The following is a 20,617-nucleotide window of genomic DNA, read 5'->3' on the forward strand; positions in this document are numbered from 1 at the left end:
GCGATATTTGTCGCGTGTGTCCCCGACAAAAAAAAAAAAGGAGGCAGGTGTGAAAAAAAAATGGGCTCCCTGGTGGGAAAACTAAAGTAGGCCCGCTGTGGGCAGGGACTGTCTCTATTGCTTTTCTAAGCGCTCGGCGCAGTGTTCTGCACACAGTAAGCGCTCCATAAGTACGGCCGAAGTGAAGAGATTGTGCGTGCTAGTTTTGTGTTTGCTTGTTTTTTAAAAAATCCTACTTCAAAGGGGTTTTTCCCCCACCCCTCCTTTGTGGCCGGCTGTTGACCCCCCTCAAGGCCGCGTCGAGCTGCCCATCCCGCCCCGGGGTGGGGGGTCGGGGAGGAGCGAGGGGCGCTTACCTGCTCCCCGAAATCGATGGCTATGTTGGTGATGCCCAGGGGGACGAGGAAGCGGATGAGGGGCCAGTAGTGAGTGAGCGCTGGAAATTTCACCATAGTCCCAGCTGCGCGGTGACCCCCAGGCACATCTGCCGCAGCCAGCAGCCTCTGCACGGAGGGAGGGAGGGAGGGAGGGGAGGAAAAACAGGGGTGGGGAAGAGCTGAGACAGGGGCAGAGGCAGCGGGGAGGGAGGGAGGGGGGAGGGGGTCTCTCCGGGCTGCACGGGAGCCGGGAGCAGCCGGGGCTGCGGCAGCCAATGCAGCAGAGGGTGCAGCAGAGGGTGCAGCAGAGGGTGCAGCAGAGGGTGCAGCAGAGGGTGCAGCAGAGGGTGCAGGTCCCGCTCGCTCGGCGCCCTCCGCTGCTCTGAGCCCCGGGTGTCTCTAGCGCCGGATCCCCGAGCTCCAGTCCATCCCCGCCGCCCTCCCACACAACAATGATGGGCCGGGAGAGCGGGCGGAGGAGGAGGGAGGAGGAGGAGGACGACGACGACGACGACGAGGGGGAGGAGGGAGAAGAAGAGGAGGAGGAGGAGGAGGGGCGGTGTGGGCGCCCCCGGCCCCGGCCGGTCCTGCGGGCGGCTGGCCCATTCCGCGGGCCCCGGGCCTAGAAATAGCGGCGGGGGGTGGAGATCGATCCATCGATCGATCGATCGGCGGGGGCACGAAGACGACCCCCCCCCCCCCCCGCGGGCGCGCGCGCGTGATGGGGCGGTTGGGCTGCGGTGGGGGCCGGCGGAGGGCACTGCCCCCGCCCCTCCCTGCCCCTCCTACCCCTCCTACCCCTCCTGCTCCTGCTGCTCCTGCTCCGCCGCCCCCGTCACCGGGCTGCGGGAGGAGGAGGGCTCCGGCCGGGCTCCCGCCGCCGCCCCCCGCAGCCCCGCGCCCGCGCCGCCACCATCCTGTCGGCCGGCCGGGATCGCTCGGGCTCCGCTCGGCTCGGCTCGGGCTCGGCTCGGCTCGGGCTCGGCTCGGGCTCGCTCCCGCCGGGCGGGCGCGGGCTCCGGGCACGTGCGCCGGCTGCGGGCACGTGGGCTTTGACACCCGCGCTCGGCCGCGAGCGGGGGGAGGGGGGTGGGCGCGGCCCTGCGCCACAGCGCCCCCTAACGCTCGACCTCGGGGACCGCCGCCTGCACGACGCCCCCGCCGCTAGGGAACTGCGGGGGGGGGGGGGGCGAGGGAGGGCCCCCTTCCCCGACCCCACTAATAATAATAATAAGGTTAGCATTTAAGAAGCATTGTGTCTTCATAATAATAATAATAACGTTGGTATTGGTTACGCGCTTACTGTGTACAGAGCACTGTTCTAAGCGCTGGGGGGAGATGCGGGGTCATCAGGTTGTCGTCCCGAGACGGTCTCCATCCCCATTTTACAGATGAGGTCGCTGAGGCCCAGAGAGGTTAAGTGACTTGCCCGCAGTCGCACAGCTGCCAAGGGGCAGAGTCGGGATTCGAACCCATGGCCTCTGCCTCCCAAGCCCGGGCTCTCTCCACCGAGCCACGCTGCTTCTCTTCGAGGCCGGGGTCACGGATTCTATAATCCCGCCTCCCGCCACCTGTCAGCTGGGTGACCTTGGACAAGTCACTTCACTTCTCTGGGCCTCAGTTCCCTCCTCTGGAAAATGGGGGTTAAGACTGCGGGCCCCACATAATAATAATAATGGCGTTTGTTAAGCGCTTACTCTGCGCCAAGCACTGTTCTAATCGCGGGGAGGGAGACAAGGTCATCAGGTGGTCCCACGTGGGGCTCACAGTCTTAACCCCCATTTTACAGATGAGGTCACAGGCCCAGAGAAGTTAAATGACTTGCCCAAAGTCACCCAGCTGACCACATGGGACAACCTGATTACCTTGTACTCTCCCCCCCCCCCGAGCACTTAGAACAGTGCTTGGCACATAGTAAGCGCTTAACAAATGCCCTTATTATTATTATTATTACTAAGCGCTTACTATGTGCCGAACACGGTTCTAATTGCTGGAGTAGATACAGGGTAATCTTTAGTACAGTGGCCTGCACACAGTAAGCATTCAAGAAATACCTTTGATTATCTCAAATTGACACCTAGACATTCTTTTTGGCTTGACCCAGGATGGGGTGTTTGGTGGGCAGGTGGTGGGGCTCACAGTCTTCATCCCCATGTTGCAGATAAGGTCACTGAGGCCCCGAGAAGTGGAGTGACTTGCCCAAAGTCACACAGCTGACAGGTGGAGGAGCCGGGATTAGAACCCGTGATCTCTGACTCCTAAACCCGTGCTCTTTCCACTGAGCCAGCCACGCCCCCCCGCCCCCAACTTCAACAGCAAGGACCGGCACACAAAAAAAAGGCCTCGCTCCCACCTTTAAATCATAATAATTAAGATATTATAATAACGATGGCATTCGTTAAGCCTCGCTCCCACCTTTAAATCATAATAAAGATATTATAATAACGATGGCATTCGTTAAGCCCTTACTAGGTGCCCAGCACTGAGCGCTGGGGCAGATACAAAGTGATCAGGTTGTCCCACGTGGGGCTCACAGTCTTCATCCCCATTTTATACATGAGGTCACTGAGGCACAGAGAAGTTAAGTACTTAGTACAGTACTCCGCACACAGTAAGCGCTCAGTAAATACGACTAAATGCCTGAAGTGACTTGCCCAAGGTCACACGGCAGACAAGTGGCAGGGCGGGGATTAGAGACACACGGACTCCCAAGCCAGGGCTCTTGCCACTAAGCCATGCTACTTCTCTAATTTTTACTTGTTTTATTATTTTAGGGTTCTTTCCATTAAGCCACGCTGCTTCTCTAATTTTTACTTGTTTTATTATTTTATTTCTTAAGCGCTTATGTGCCAGGCATTGTACTAAGCGCTGGGGTGGAGACAAGCGAATCGCGTTGGACACAGTCCTTCGTCGCACGTGGGGCTGACGGTCTCGATCCCCATTTTACGCAGGAGGGAACTGAGACACAGAGAAGTGAAGGGACTTCCCCAGGTCACACAGCAGACAAGTGGCAGAGCCGGGAATGGAATTCAAAAGCGTCAAGTCCCGAGAGCTGGCCTGAAAAAACACCAAACCCCAGCTCGCTTACATTCCCGACTCATCCAAATCTGGGCAAAGAAGGACTCTGGAGAGGCAAGGCAACTTATCTCCATGCCACACTGATCCGAACTTTTGAAACAAACACGTAGACAGGGATCGACACATTCACTCACCCAACAGGAACCACCCAGTGGCTTTTCTTCCCGTGGTAAATATCCACCGTAGTCCACGGGGCAAATGTCCTCCTCCGTCAGAGGTAGACAGGAAGGGGAAGAGCGGTGGCGTGAGCTCATTAATCACCTGTTTCCAATCACTCCATCAGTGGTATTTATCCAGTGCTTTCTTCTTCAAAGTGCCGTCGAAGTCCTTGCCGCCCCAGTGCGTCTCCATGGACACACCCTCTTCAGGACGTCCCATCTTCTGACATGAAATCATTCAGGTATGTGATTCCATAGAGTTTTCTCAGTAAAGATGCAGCAGTGGTTTACCGGTGCCTTTTTCCACGCGGTAAAAACATGAGTCTTTTGCCGTTGTCTTTGATCCCTTGGCGCTTTCCCGTGCCGCTGCTCCCCAGCACAGGTGATTGGACTTCGATGCTTCAGGTTAGACCTTTCCGTTATGGGTATCCCAAGGTGTTGATTCACAGGAGGGCTTGAGTGTTTACTGTGTGGTGTAATAATCATAACAATGATACCTGTTAAAGCGTTTACGATGTGTCAAGCACTGTTCTAAGCCCTGGGGTAGATACGAGTCGATTGGTTTGGACACAGCCTCCGTCCCACGTGGGGCTCACAGACTTAATCCCCATTTTACTGACGAGGTAACTGAAGCCCAGTGAAGTGACTTGCCCAAGGTCACAAAGCGGATACGTGGCAGAGGCAGGATTAGAACCCAGTAGAAGACTGTACTGAGGCCTTGGGAGAGTGCCATACAACATAATTAACAAGATCCTTCCCCGCCCATAATGAGTTTACAGTCCTCCATCTGAGGACCAGATTCATCCTCTAGACTGTAAGCTCTTGTGCGCCAGGACGATGTCTCCCGACTCCTTGTAATGTACTCTCCCGAGTGCTTAGTACAGTGCTAAGCACACATAAGTACTCAAATATCGTGGATGATGACATGAAAAAATAAAATTCACATTTATCTGTCTCATTGGAAAGAACTAATCCCAGGTTAAAACGAAGCAGAAATCCAACTCCAACAGCAAGGGCTTAAAGTGATAATTGGTAAATTGAGGTGTTGATCAGCTACTGAAGAATTAAAGTAATAACGGGAGTTCTTTGGGAGTTGCATTTTGCCAAGTTTTCCCCTTGATTTTAGAAGCAAGAAAAATGGAGCCCATGAAAATCAGACCTAATGAATTCTTAGAGGCCTTACAAAACTGAAGAACTTTGCTTCTCCTCTAGGTGCTGTAGGCCTCATTCTACAGTGAGTATTGTGTTGTATCCAGTTAGCCTTAAGGAATAGTATACATCTGATGATGTGCTCACTAATAAACATGTGAGATGAACTGGGTTTGTGTCCCAGCTGGGCTATTGGTCTACTGTGTGAGCATGACCAGGGCCTCAGTTTCTTCATCTGTTAAGTAGGGTTTCATTCCCCAGAGTGGCTCAACAGTCTGAAACAAAATTGCACGTATGTGCCACTCACCCACTCCCTTGTTACGGGTTTAGGCCAAATATATAAATAATAATGATGGCATTTTTTAAGCGCTTACTATGTGCCATGCACTGTTCTAAGTGCTGGGGTAGATAGAAGATACGAGGAGGAGTAGGGGAGGTGTCGGTGCCCCCAGCTGGTCCTGAGGGTGGCTCTCCCATTCCTCGGGGCCCAGGCCCAGAAATAGCTATGGGAGCTGGGGATCAACCTCACTTGAGGCTCACAGTCTTAATCCCCATTTTACAGAGGAGGTAACTGAGGCACAGAGAAGTGAAGTGACTTGCCTAAAGTCACACAGCTGACATGTGGCAGTCATGAATTAGAACCCATGACCTCTGACTCTCAAGCTGGTGGAAAAAATGCCATCTCTTTCTCCTTCTTCCACAACTTCTGCCAGGCCATTTGTATATTCCTAGTGACCTTATATCCTCTCTGTTGCTGTGCATAAAAAATGTGTTGGATTTAGAATTGTAGAACAGGATGGTGCCTCTCAGTACTGTGATGACAAACCTACAGGTCACTTACAGGCCCCTTATTGATCTGTAGGCATTGCAGTTAGTGTCATTTAACATTTGTTAGGTGCCATTAGTATTACTCTCTACCTTCATATAAAGTGTGCTCTACAATCATACCCGCCATTAATTGTGATGTAAATGGCTTATGCATATAAGTTTATGTTCACCACTTTACATAGGGCAATAAAGGAGGTTCATTTAGGGCCCTCTGAAGTGTGAGCTGAAAAGTCGTATGTATTTGTTCCGTTCATTATAAATACTCCTAGCTGGAAAAGATCCTGGCATAATTATAACTTTATATTGGAGGCACAGCAGTATATGAGAATAGGAGTGCTTTAAAATGACTGCACGGGATTTTACCCACTTTGATTATTTATGAGATGCGCATGCTGTGGTCTTCTCAGACTAATTGCCAGGCGGTAGTACTTGGATGCCTCTGAGAAGCGGTTCTTATTCATTTACATGTCTTCTTTGGCGGATCTGCTTTTTCAGTGGGTGGGACTGTGTACAACCTGATTAGCTTGTATTCACCCCAGCACTTAGTACAGTTCCTGGCACATAATAAGCACTTAATAAATACCATAAAAAAACAAACTGGGTCTATCAAGTCTGTTAGGTTGTACTCTCCAAGCCCTGCACAAACACTCAATATATATGATTGATTAACGCTGACCAATCATCAGGTTCTTTTTTGTAGGCTCTGTTGAGTTGAGAGAGTTTCCCAGAGGATTGGTGATCTCCCATGTGGACTCTAGTCTTTTTGTTATGTTCTCGAGCCTGGCTCTAGAGAATAGATTGACAATGACTGGACCTGGACCTAGCCCTCTTTTGTTAGCTTGGTAACAGGGAAAGGACCAGACAAGGCCCCTGTGATCTGATATGGCCAGCTTTCTCATTGTGGAGTAATCTTAGGATCCTGATAAACTTCTCAGTCTCTCAAGTAAGCTGCAACTCTTTCTTATCCAAAGGCTCAGGGTTCTTTTTTTTTTTTTTTCCACCATCCCAAGCAATATGGAGGCTGGCTTCCATTGTGAAAGGACAAGGCTACTGAGATATAGCTGGTGGGCAGGATGGGAGAGGGTGTTGCTCCTTCTTTTTAGCTTCAAGATCTCTAATGGGTGTGGGTGGAGAGCCTGCCTGAGCCTTCTGGTTCCAAATGGACCCATCTTATACAGCAGCAGATTTAAGTAGGGAATAACCCAGGGCCCAGCTATGAAACCTCCTCCAATAAAATTCTGGAATTACCTTCAAACATACACTGAGCAGATTGTACTCCCAAGGCAAATGCAGAACAAATCAGCAAAGACTTTCTTCTCTTGCTTTCTGGGCATGTTTATTGGTCACTGTCTTGCCCAGGCAAGGGTATGGAAGTCACATGATAAAATTTGTCTCCTGTTGGCTTCAGTTTCAGGAGGGCTAGGGTCACGATCCTCATCCAGGGGTAACAGGAAAAAATGTATATGGAGGGTTGGAAGTATGGTCTGTTTGCGCCTGTGCATTCTCAGACACAGAGGGATTGTTGGGCAAAAAGTATCTTAAATTCATTTTGAGAAGATCATTATAAATGAAAAGATGACTAATTTACTACTAAGTAGTTTTTGTGGTATTTAAGTGCTTACTATGTGCCAGGCACTGTACTAAGCGCTGGGGTAGATACAAGCAAATCATGTTGGACACAATCCCTGTCCCACATAGGAATCCCAGTCTCAATCCCCATTTTACAGATGAGGTAACTGAGGCACAGAAAAGTAGAATGATTTACTCAAAGTCACACAACTGACAAGTGGCAGAGCTGGGATTAGAACCCAGGGCCTTCTGACTCCCAGGCCCTTGCTCTATCCACTAGGTCATGACTATCCATCTTTTACTATTGTCTATGTTTTTCTTCAAGCGCAATGCTGTTCCATGAATGATAAGTATTTTATTCAGTTGACATCTTGTCTTTACCAGACGAGGCATAGTTCTTAAATCTTGACTCCTATTTGGAAATAGATTTGCTCAGAGCAATTTGCATGTTTAAACATGCGAATGTGGTGCTCTCTGGCAGTTTTGAGCCGACCAGGCCATTCTAGAAATCTGAGTTCAAGGATATGTACAATAACATAAGTAAGGTTTAAAAAATTTAGAGATTGACGATGTGGAAAAGGAAATTATTGACTGTTGGTCTGCTGACAGTGTGACTCTTAAATCACCTGAATACTAGTTGTGTTTGTGGGTCCTGAAACTTTCCTCTCTGTATCCCCACCACTTTAATACTGAAGGCCATGCATTATTGGAAAAAAAAGTCTTCCTCTTACTTAATAAACTTTGCTTGTTTTCAATCAACCAGTGGCATTTATTGAGTGCTTACTGTGTGTAGAGCACTGTACTAAGTCCTTGGGAGAGTATGGTGCAATAGAATTGGTACACATGATCCTTGTCCTGAAAGAGTTTACAGTCTAGTGTTTGGTGATGAAATAGTGTATATTCACAGGGAACAGAAGGAAATAAATGTGAACATGATTCATGTTAAATAGCAATTTTAAACGGGATGATCTAGATATCCTCCATATGTCAGAAACTGTATGGTGCATCAGTAACTAATGTACCTTTAACAGTAAATTCTACTTTTTTATCCTTAAAGAAGTTTTATACCTATTTGCCAAATCATGTGAGGGAAAACATTAGCACTGTGGTAATGACATTATTAATCATAACCACATCAGATATTATTTGTGATTCGCCAAACGAATGTTTTTTCCACTTAAATTTTCATGTTCTGCATATGGTAGTATTCTCTCAGGTTCTCCTACTGTCTATACTGCCTTTTGACTCTAGGAAGTCAGGCAGCTAGGAACCCATTTGCTCCTCAGTGAGATATCCATTTGTTTCTTTATGTTTTCTGGGGAACTAGAGCCAGTAAACAGAGAGCACTCTACATCTGCAAACAACCAAGAGACTAAGGCAAATTCCACAAATGTATATTAGTAAAGATATTTTTCCTTTGAATTACATGATAAACAAATATTTATTCAGAATATTATTTTAGCTCAATAGAATAAAAGTTACTTAGCATCTTCATAAAGGCTTTCTACTGAGAGGAATTCATTTGAATACTGTCATTTTTATAATCCTTTTTAAAGTTGTCTTTCAATCTTTAGAATGGCTTTTGGCATGTTACGCCTCCAGCCCCCAGATCTGTAAGCAGTTTATAAAGGAGGGCAACATCAATTTGGCTGAAAATAACATGCTTTTGGGTTGCATTTATGCAGTTCAACTGCAGCTAAAAGTTGCATGTTTGGTTTAAAGAAGTAACATGCATGATGCCATCTCACTGGGAAAAAGTTTACCTTTATGACCAATCTTGCCAACCACTTTTTTGATTAAGACTACCAAACAAAAGCAACTTGAAATGTTTACATCAGTCTTACAGCTAAAAAACACTTCAGGGAAAACTTGGCTTTCTCCCCTCTAAAACCATGGTAAGACAGCAGGTATGGTACTTAGTAAGTGCTTAGTGTATGTCAAACACTGTTCTGAGTGTTGGGGTAGATACAGGTAAATGAGATTGGAAACAGTCCCTGCCCCACACGGGGTCTAAAATCAGAGGATTAAATCCCCATTTTACAGATGAGGTAATATAGGCATAGAGTAGTTAAGTGACTTGCCCAGGGTCACACAGCAGACACATGACAGAGCTGGGATTAGAATCCAGGTCCTCTGACTCCCAGGCCCATGCTCTTTCTCTAGACCTTGCTGCAGGTGGAAATAAAATGCAAAATTATCCAAGGCGATCTGTCTTTCTTTAGCTCTCATCTTCTTGCCTTTTCTAACTCTCCTCTTGTTCCTCCCTTCCTCTCTTTCCTATTATCACTCTTTCCCCCAATTTAGTATATCCTGAGCTCCCCTGTTAAATGTTCATTGTATGCTACTTAAGGAAGCTAACTGTTTTACAAACCTGGGCAGGCAAAGAAATAGAAAACTAAAATACATTCTCCATTCTCTAAAACAATATCCTTGATATTTAGTTCATTTTAGAATGCCATTTAGCAGAATGAGAAAAAATAAAATGTTAACGACAAAAGGTAGAAGGCAAATAGGCTCTCATGAAAGACTACAAGTTGAAAAAGACTTACAGAGTGTACATTTGAAAACCAAATTTTCAGTTTTTGTCTTTTTTTCATTCATAACTTTCAGCAAAGCAAGGTTAATTGTGATACCACAAAAACCAAACAAAAAAATCCCCCAGCCTGAAATATCATCATCTGCTTCTCTGCGATACAGTTTACAAGAACAATAACATATACAGTACCCCGATGAAAAACAAAAGTTATATAGCCATCCTTCCTATTTGAATATTGCACTCCCCAAACATTTAGTACATTGGTCTGCACAAAGTAAGCACTCAATGAATATTTGCTGGCGATAAGTGATAGATGGTAGGAATTAGTGGGGGAAGGCTTGTTGGAGAGAATGGGTTTTTAGAAAGGCTTTGGATATGGGGAGGACTAGGGAGCTACAACAGGGAGCAGAGACTGGAGAATCTAAAGTGAGAAGCCACAAGATAGCCTAGACAGCCTGCATTACCTCCCCACTCTCTAGAGAAGCAGCATGGCGTAGAGCCTGGGCCTACGAATCAGAAGTTAACGGGTTTTAACCTCAGTTCTGCCACTTACCTGTTGTGTGACCTTGGGCAAGTCACTTCATTTCTCGGTGCCTCAATAACCTCATCTGTAAAAAGAGGACTGAGACTGTGAGCCCCATGTGGGACGGGAACTGTGTCCAACCTGATTTGCTTGTTTCCGCCCCAGTGCTTAGTAGAGTGCCTGGCACATAGTAAGCATTTAACAAAAACCATAATTATTATTGTTATCACCCCATTCTCCTCCCCCTCCTATATCGTTCAGGGCCTTCTTCTACCTTTCTCTGTTCCATCTTGGTGGGAGTGACAGAAGCAGTTAGTCAATCACATAACTGTTTCTTCCCTTATCACATTGTATTCTATCAATCAGTCAATCATATTTATGGAGCTCTGGGTAGTTCCAGGCAGATGAGCATGGTTGGAATCATTTTTCCTAATTCCCTACGTGTAATCAACAGCCTTCAACATTGTTTAAATAGGCAATCACTGCTTTAGAAAATATAGGAGTGGAATTGAGACCAGTGAGATTTTTGAGCCAACTATTTCAAGATAAACATCACGGATTTAAGACACCATGAAGACATCTACCCCAGGACACTTACACTGAGAATCTTTTAGATAAAGTAAATGGTGAATTCCCCGTTAGGGCCTAGGGACCTTCAGCGTGTCTTTTACTTTCACAGTAGGTCCCCGCTTTCCTGGAAAAGTGCCAACTATAAAGACTCTACTAATGCCGCCATCACTGCTCCAATAGTGGATCAGGCTGATCCAGACTTTAGGGTGCCTCCACACACTATCACAAGTGGCTTTGAAATGATGTGTGATTCAAACTGGAAAACATAGGCTATAAATCATAATGGCAAAGATTGAACTTGAGTTTTTTAGTAATATGGCATATTATTATTGTGGTATTTAAATGCTTACTCTGTGCTGAGTACTGGATTGAGTGCTGAGATAGATACAAGATGATCAGCTCACACAGTCCCTCACCCATATTGGAGTCTCAATCTAGTGGGGAGGGACATTTTGGGATAGAAATTCTCTGAGCTCCGGAAGCTGAATTTGGGACTGGGAAGGGTTATACTGATTTCATTACATTAACTTTGTGGAGATCTTGGTCTGTCACTTCCACTTTCCCAGACCCTCCACCCTGAGGCTTGTCACAAGCCCTGACCCTAACTAATTCAAAAGTGGTTATCTAGCCCTGGGAATGTAAGGCTTTGCAGGAAATCTGATGTTCCATTAATCGGCATCATGTTTCTAACACTGCCACAGCACCACCTGAAAAAATTCCTATTTATTTTGAAACTCCCACTTTCATTGCTGTATAAATACAGTAGCTGTAATTCTTTGCTTCTCATCGAACTGGCCACTTGGAGTGATTACATTAACCTGATCGTGATCCTGCAAAGCAAGTAAAGAATACAGGAAGAGTACAGTGATTCATGACACATTGTTGAACACGACAGGGGACACTAAAGGCAAGATCAGCTGAGAAGAAAGCCCTCTCTAAAATCATGTATTGTCCACTCTATCTTGGGAGCTACCATTGCATCATTAGCAAGGATTTCTGATGTATGTGAAACTCGGAAGCAAAGATTGTGGTGACCCAAATTTTTAGTGTCATTGTAATTGTAACAATATGAAACACACCCCGTGTGTCCCATTGTTTCAGAAATGATATGAACTCACTAAACAATAATAACAGTATTTGTTAAGTACTTAAACTATGTGCCCAAGTCCTGGGGTAGATACAAGATAAGCAAGTCAGACACCGTCCCTGTCCCACATGAGGCTCCCAGTCTAAGTAGGAAGGAGAAGAGGTATTTTATCCCCATTTTAACAAAAGAGGGAACTGAAGAAGAGAGAAGGTAAGTAACTTGTCCAAAATTACACAGTAGGCAAGTGGTACAGCCAGGATCTTTGATTCCCAGGCCCGTACTCTTTCCAATGGGCCACACTGCTTGCCAGTTGGAGGACCCGCTTCAGTTAACTTTTTATCGGAGGCTTGAGGGAGTTAGCTGTTACTCTGATCCAACCACTCTGGTCAGCTACATATTCATGATAAGTTGTCAATATCTGGGTTTTGAATAGATCATGTAAGGTGATATGAATAGAGGGTCTATGGAATGCCACCAAATGCAGGAAAATAGAAGTATTAATGTCTGACTCTCATCGATTTCCCACAGGCTGTGGTCTGAGAAAGGAATAACCTGGTTATGGGCGTGTTTGTACTCTGGCACAGCTCTGAGGCTCCCTCAGTAGCAATTAGGACTGTGGAATGGAAAAGTTGGTGCCTCTTTAGATCAGTCTAACAGAGGTGATGAGATTCCCAGGCCATCCATTGCATTTACTCAGCATCTACTGAATCCTGGCCCTGTATTAAGTATCCGGGAGAATACACCAAAAACAACATACGCCATCCCCGCCCTCAAGAAGTCTAATGGGGGAGATGGTCAAAAATTACTTTTTGTATTTTACGGTATTGGTTTAAACCTTTGCTATGTGCCAGACCCTGTACTAAACACTGGAGTAGATATAAGATAACCTTAATTCCCATTTTACTGATGAGGGAGCTGAGGCACAGAGAAGTTAAATGACTTGCCCAAGGTCACAAGGCTGGTAAGTAGCAGAGCTAGGATTGGAACCCAGATCTTTCTGACTCCCAGGCTTGTGCTCTGATAAATAGTGGGAGCTGGAGGAAGAGCAAGGATATATCAGGAATTAGTTCAACTATCTCAGGATGAAACAGTTGAATCAACACTTGACTATACAAAAGATAATTAAAATAAAAATATACATATGTCTTTAATGCTGAGTATTATAGTGCTCAGTCTGGGCTCTGAGAAGTAATAAGACATCCTGGCTTTCTAGATTTTTTTTTTTCTACAGAGCTCAGAACTGGCCAATGTCCACTTAGTAATGTGCAGAATCCCATCATGCTTGCCCTGTACAGAATCCTAGAAGAAATAGAAATTTCTGCTTAAAAATGAGCTTTCCAAAGCCCACTCACCTCACATAGACATAATGTGTGAAAGTTCCCTGGGCACTTGGAAATAAAAGTCCTGTATAAATTACTGAAATAAAACTAACATTTGTAGATTTTTCCACGTGTTGGATTTAAAACATGTTGTTAATATTTTCAATGTTTTACTGTTGAAATCAGTGGTTCAAAAAGCTACTTGATTTCTGAGAGCTCGGGGTCAAGTGACAATTTATCTTCTGCCTCATGGCTTATTTTGTGTAAACCATTTTCTTTCCCTTTTCTTTCCACATTTGCTCTTTTTAATTTCAGGAATTGCCTAAAAAGACTCAATTCCAAAGACAGCTCCATCATCTGAGTGCTCAGTGTGTGTGTGTGTGTGTGTGTGTGTGTGTACACACACCGCATAAACCACACTTCCTGGTGCCAGATGAGTAAATAACTGGTCCTCATTAGGAATCTCTTCATCATCTTTTTCCATAGCCCTGGTTCCATTAGTGGGATTGAACCGTCAAATTACTCATGAACAAGTTATTCCCAGTATAACTTTTTTTGCACTATTGGAACACAAAATCCAGTTGGCACTGGCAGGTTCACAATCATCCTTTTTCATATGTAGGAGCTTTTTAAGCTTAAAGTCTTCATCACGTTTTCTAGATATTTTTGAATTGTGTGATTTTTCTTAAATTGGAAGGGTTGCTTTCCTAAAAGAAAAAAACCCTGTTAATCTCATTGCCTAAAATTTCTAAGGCACGTAAGATAGATTTTACACAGTTATACATGGCATAATGGAAAGGGCACAGACTGGGACCCAGGGTCTAGTACCAGGTTTGTGGATTATCTGCAGTGTGACCCTGCACAAGTTACTTAACCATTCTGTGCCTTCATTTCTTCATCTGTAAAATGGGGCTAAAATACCTGCTTTTTCTTCCCCTTAGACTGTGAACCTTTTTTTTTATACCAGAGACTATGTTCCATTTGATTATTTTGTATCTTCAGCTCTTAGCACAGTGCTTGACACATAATAAATGTTTAATAAATGCCATCATACTTATTATTATTTGTTACCATTCCAGCCACAGAAACTGTTTATCAATTCACTGCCCTAATGGGATCTAGAAATTTGACAAGAAATGAGGAATTAGATATCATTTTAGTAGCTCAGGGCTATTTGAAGAACGTAGACTGCAATACCTCAAGATACGATCAAACTGTAAACTTCTCAGGGTCAGGAATCCCGCCCTGTCTTTCACTTGACTTTTCCAAGCTATTCAGACAGTGCTCTAAGGAAATACCATTGAGTGAATGAAAAAATTTATGACTACAAGAGAGGAAGACCTCGATTTTAATCTAAGCTGAAAAATGCCACTTCCTGTTGTACAGTGACCCAGTTGGCAGCGGGGTTTTTTTTATGGTATTTGTTAAGCACTTTCTATGTGTCAAACACTGTTCTAAGAACTGGGATAGGTACAAGTGAGTAAGGTTGGACACAGTCCCTGTCCCACATGAGTTTCACAGTCTAATCAGGAGGGAGAACAGGAGAACTGAGGCACAGAGAAGTTAAGTGACTTCCCCAAGGTCACAGCAAGCAATTGGTAGAGCAGGATTAGAACCTAGGTCCTCCTACTCCCAGGCCCATTTTCTAATAATGCTATTAGTGGGGTGCAGAAGGGAAGAAAGTAAATAGATCTGTTTCTTCACCATGATATCTGAGGATCGTTTCTGCCACTCTTTCTTCTAAGTTCATCTTCATAGATACTAGATGATTTGAAATACATGTAAGAACATAATTAATCTTTCTCTAGACCATTGCCATTGAATATAGTGGACTGACAATTAGTCAATCCATCAATTGTATTTATTGAGGGCTTACTGTGTGCAGAACATTGTACTAAGTGCTTGGCAAAGTACACTATCAACAGAGTTGGTAGACACATTCCCTAACCACAGCGAGTTTACAGTCTAGAGGGGGAGATAGACATTGCTATAAATTAATTAAATTATGGATATGTACACAAGTGCTGTGGGGCTGAGGAAGGCGTGAATAAAAGGTGCAAATCAAGTTCTAGGGTGACACAGAAAGGAGTAGGGGACGTGCTTTCAGAAGGACATGGGTTCTAATCGCAGCTCTGCTGCATGTCTGCTAGGTGACTTTGGGCAAGTCACTTCATTACTCTGGGCCTCAGTTACCTCATCTGTAAAACTGAGGATTAAGAATGTGAGCCCTATGTGGGCCAAGGACTGTGCCCAACTTGCTTAACTTGTATCTGCCCCGGAGTTAGGAACAGCGTTTGGCACATAGTAAGTTCTTAACAAGTACCATTAAGACTTTGACGGTGGGCATTCCAGGCCAGAGGCAGGACATGGGTGAGAGGTCAGTGACAAGATAGATGAGATCGCATTACAGTGAATAGGTTGGCATTAGAGGAGCAGAGTGTCCAGACTGGGTTGTAATAGAAAATCAGGGAGTTAAGGTAGGAGAAGGCAAAGTGCTTCAAAGCCTATAGTAAAGGGTTTCTGTTTGATGCAGAGGTAACTAGGCAACCACTGGAGGTTCTTGAGGAGTGGGAAAACATTGAGCATTTTTGTAGAAAAGTGATTAGGGCAGCAGAGTGAAGAATGGACTGGAGTGGGGAGAGACAGGAGGCAGGGAGGTCAGCAAGAAAGCTGATAGGGTAATCAAGGTGGGGTAGGGTAAATGCTTGGATTAAAAAGGTAGCAGTTTGGAGAGGAAAGGGCTGATTTTAGTAACGTTGTGAAGGTTGAACTGACAGGGTTTCATGACCGAATATGAGGGTTGAATGAGAGAGAGGAGACAAGGATAATGCCAAGGTAATGGGCTTGTGAGACAGGGAGGATGATGGTGCTGTCTACAGTGATGAGAAAGTCATGGGGGGACAAGGTTTATCTGAGAAGATAATGGAGTTCTGTTTTGGACGTGTTAGGTTTAATGCGTTGTTGCAACATCCAAGTGGAGATGTCCCGAAGGCAGTAGGAAATGAGACTGAGAGGAGGAGAGAGACCAGGCCTGGAGATATGGATGCAGTCTGAAAGACAACAAGGTTATGTACCAGCCAACACACCTCAAATCCTAAGTACATTTCAGTTTCAACATCCGTGAACCTAGTTGAATGCTGTCATTGAATTATAAGTATCCTGGGGAGCATACTGTCTAGGGATTCAAGACAAGACAAGAAGGGGGAAAGCTAAATCAAGGTGAGTTTCTTTTTGGAAACTCAAAGACAATGGTTGGCTCCTTTGTGCAATCAACCATCACCCCACAGTGTAGGTTGGATTTTTACTGAACTCAACATGATATTACTGAAGTATCCTCACTGAATACCTAGGTGATAGTAAGTAGTGGTAGTAATATTTATTAAGCATCTACTGTGTGCAGAGCACTGCATTAATTGCTGGGAAAAAAACAACACAGGGGTTTTTAGACAGAGTTCCCAGCCCTCTAGTGGCTTGCAATCAAGTAGTAATAGTAATGGCTTTTATGGAGCTCCTACTGAATGGGGTACATTACACTCTCCCTAGTGCTTAGCCAGTGCTTTGCACTAAGTATGTTTTCAATAAATACAGCTGATGATGAAAACAAGTGCAAATATATATCATCCCAATCAGAATTTTGTGATTAGATATTTGGTTTGATGTTCTGATCTTTTTTTTCTGGGCGGTTGAAATAAACGAATGAATATCCTTTGTGATGATATTTTGAATGTCAATTTCCATTTTTTTAAAAATTGCATCTGTTAAGAACTTACTAAGTGTCAAGCACTGTATAAAGTGCTGGGGAGAGAGAAGATAATCATCTCTCTGGCATCATTCATAATTCGCATCCTCTGAAAAAATACATATATGCTTTAATGCCTTAGTGGTCTTTGGAGGAAATGAGAGTGGATTAAAGGAATGGATGGTGACACTGAATTGGAAAATCCATGAAATCAGCATTTGGTGAGAAAGATATAAAAGGAAAGGGAATATTGTGCTAAAGGAAACAGTCTAGACTAGAATATTTTTTCAGTATGCATATTCATAGGCTTGTGATTTTCCGGCCCAAGGGAAGATGAGCTAGTCTGTTCCCCTTAGCCTGCTAAGGTTCACTAAGGCCATGTTTGAAAGCACTCCGGGAGTTAGGTCCACCTTGCAATTGATCATTTGTATTTATCAAGCACTTACTGTGCGCAGAGCCCTGTGCTCAAATACCAGTGATTGCTGTACTTAGTCAGGTGCACTTTTAGTCAGTAGGTACTCAACAAATGCCACCACTATGACTACTTCAGTGTTGGCGTTCATCTAGGATATTTCAGTAACGTTTTGTGCACACGGGCACAGGCACTCCCTCTTCAGTTTCTCTTGTTGGCAAAGAGAAATGATTTAGGGGTGTTTATATTATTTAAATGACTCATTTTGGAGGAAAATAACATAGGTGGATAATTTCAGATGGTTAGTTTGGTAGCTTGTCACCAGCAAGTCCAGAGAAATTGTAACTGATAAAGGGAGTGGAGTTTTAGATAGGGTTTTGAATGCAGCCATAGAAGAAACAGAATGAAGACAATATAGTAAATTTGGAAGAAAAATGGAAAATGTAGTGTCATGTCTTTAATGTGAAAAGTGGCTGTCATCTTATATTTATGCCATTCTGGTGTCCTCCTCTGCTTTAGTTAAAGACCAATTTAATAATAATAATATTTATTAAGCACTTACTGTGGCTAGTAAATGAAGAGTGATCAGGTAGGACACAGTCCCTGTCCCATATGGGGCTCAAATCTATCTTATTCCTGTTTATAGATGAGAAGGACCCAGGCAGGTTAAGAGATTTGCCCAGGGTCCCACAGCAGGCCAGTGGCAAAGCTGGGATTAGAAATCAGGTCTCCTAACTTCTAGTCCAGGGTTCTTTCTCCAAGGCCCCAAGACCTCAATGTTTTTTTTTTTTTTTCCATTTTTAAATGATTTTAAAATTCTATGAAATCTGGATAAAGTAAGGTTTTTTTAATCTTATTTCAACTACCTCTTGTCATTGGATAAAGGGACAAGCATATCACAGTTGTTCAAGTGGGCATATCTAGGCTAAGCCTTTAACGTCTTTTCTTTCTGATTTCTTTTCAGCAGATGGATGAGTGGGCTTACCTCATTCAGCAGTGCAGTTTTAGCTCAGATTTAATTAGAAGTGCATAAAATAAGAAGACTCAGAATTCATCTGTCAGATAAAATAATTGTTCTCCCCCCCGTCATCATAAGAGGCACGTGTAATGATTATCACTTTCTAGGTGATCAATCATAATACATTAGATGTTATCAGTTTGTGACTCCTATGGGAAAATCACTGCACTGAGCTGAAAGCACTAAATCAGAACTAGACATGTGAATGTGACAGGAATGGGGGTGCCTTTTTAACATTGTTAACCTTATTGACAACAAACCACTCTCAAATATAAGACTATGACGTGAATCCTAGCATCTAAGAAAGTTTCAGCTTTTTCTGAGCTTTTCTGGCATAATGAACTCTTGAAAAATGCTTCTTGGAGCCCTGCCACCTTTTCTTTTCCTAGTTCCAGTTCTTCCTCTTTTCATGTGGAACTAATAGTTTATTATTAAGGAACATCATATGATTATGTTTCATTATCCATTACGTTGGTGAAAGATGTTAACAATAGTCAGAACCACAATCACTCACAATGGCTGACAATGATTAAACAAAAATTCTGTATTTTACTTTGTCCTGTGAAAAAATAGTTGGAAATCATTCAACTGGTAAAGCCCTTAAAACAACTGCATTGCTGATAGTCATCATCATGGTATTTGTTAAGCGCTTACTATGTGCCAGGCACTGTTCTAAGCACTGGGGTAGATAAAAGCAAATCGTGTTGGACATAGTCTCTGTCCTACATGGAGCTCAGAGTCTCAATCCCCATTTTACAGATGAGGTAACAGAGGCCCAGAGAAATGAAGTGACTTGCCCAAGGTCACAGCAGACAAGTGGCAGAGCCAGAATTATTCATTCATTCATTCAATAGTATTTATTGAGCGCTTACTATGTGCAGAGCACTGTACTAAGCGCTTGGGATGAACAAGTCGGCAACAGATAGAGACAGTCCCTGCCGTTTGACGGGCTTACAGTCTAATCGGGGGAGACGGACAGACAAGAACAATGGCACTAAACAGCGTCAAGGGGAAGAACATCTCGTAAAAACAATGGCAACTAAATAGAATCAAGGCGATGTACAATTCATTAACAAAATAAATAGGGTAACGAAAATATATACAGTTGAGCGGACGAGTACAGTGCTGTGGGGATGGGAAGGGAGAGGTGGAGGAGCAGAGGGAAAAGGGGAAATGAGGCTTTAGCTGCGGAGAGGTAAAGGGGGGATGGCAGAGGGAGTAGAGGGGGAAGAGGAGCTCAGTCTGGGAAGGCCTCTGAGAGGGCGAGAATTAGAACCCATGACCTTCTGATTCCTCGGCCCATGCTCTATCCACTACGCCATGCTGCTTCAACAGTAAGTCTTTTCTTATACCTCAACCATTTACTGAGAGAACCAATAAATATTAAAATAAAGATGGTTTTAAGCATTTTACTATGTACCAAGCCTGGGGTAGATATAAAATAATCATATTGGGCAGAGTCTCTTTCCTAAACTGAGATTGCAACCTAAAAGTCAAGGAGAACAGGCATTTTAACCCCATTTTACAAATGAGGAAACCAAGGAACAGAGAAGTTAAGTGACTTGCCCAAGGTCACACAGCAAGCAAGTGGCAGAGCAGGGACTAGATCCCAGGTCTTCTGTCTCCCGATCCCATGCTCTTTCCACTAAGCAATAAGGTGGTTTGCTATTCTCTCTGCAGCAGGGAGTAAGAAAACCATCAGGGAAGTTTTGCTAGGAGGGGGATCTCGGGCACAAGGAGAAAAATGGGGAAAAGCTAGAGATGTTTAGCTTCTGGAGATGTTTCCCTAGCCATTAGAATGTATGTCAGAAAGAACAACCATAGCCCTATTTCATCAACCTCCATTTTGGAGACAGAATACTAGGTTGGAGGGGACATGGGTGGTAATAATAATAATAATTATGATACTACTTAAGAAGTGTTTTTGATGTTCTAAATGAGAAGCAGCATAGCCTTGTGGAAAAAGCACTGGCCTGGGAAGACCTGGGTTCTTATCCCGGCTCCACCACTTGTCTGCTCTGTGATTTACAGCAAGTTAGTTTCTTCATCTATAAAATGGGGATTAAGATTGTGAGACCTATATGGGACAAGAACTGTGTCCATCTTTTATCTACCTCAGTGCTTTAGTATAGTGTCTGGCACATAGTAAGGCTTAGCAAATACCAACAAACAACACAAAAATGCTTGGGTAATTAGGTCAAACACAGATGCTTGTTCATATGCACCTTACAGTATAAAATGGAGTGACTAAAGG

The 20,617-nt window shown here is 44.2% G+C and overlaps 2 protein-coding genes across 3 annotated transcripts in view; one reads left to right on the forward strand and one right to left on the reverse strand.

The window, feature by feature from the left end:
• Positions 1-1,200, reverse strand: part of ANKH (ANKH inorganic pyrophosphate transport regulator) — a 122,759-nt gene extending 121,559 nt beyond the window's left edge. Inside the window, exons 1-2 of the mRNA XM_029053848.2 lie at positions 1,176-1,200; positions 357-503 (exon numbers count right to left, since the gene is read on the reverse strand). Of these exons, the coding sequence (XP_028909681.1) occupies positions 357-452 (96 nt within the window). The 5' untranslated portion in view covers positions 453-503; positions 1,176-1,200. The remainder of the gene's footprint in view (positions 1-356; positions 504-1,175) is intronic.
• A 2,548-nt stretch (positions 1,201-3,748) lies between these two features.
• FBXL7 (F-box and leucine rich repeat protein 7) overlaps positions 3,749-20,617 on the forward strand; it is a 471,040-nt gene continuing 454,171 nt past the window's right edge. For both annotated transcript variants that reach the window (XM_029053850.2, XM_029053852.2), the window contains exon 1: positions 3,749-3,855. The gene's annotated coding sequence lies outside the window, so the exon portion shown is untranslated. The remainder of the gene's footprint in view (positions 3,856-20,617) is intronic.

Source organism: Ornithorhynchus anatinus, chromosome X3, assembly GCF_004115215.2.
Source record: "Ornithorhynchus anatinus isolate Pmale09 chromosome X3, mOrnAna1.pri.v4, whole genome shotgun sequence".
Taxonomy (NCBI): domain Eukaryota; kingdom Metazoa; phylum Chordata; class Mammalia; order Monotremata; family Ornithorhynchidae; genus Ornithorhynchus; species Ornithorhynchus anatinus.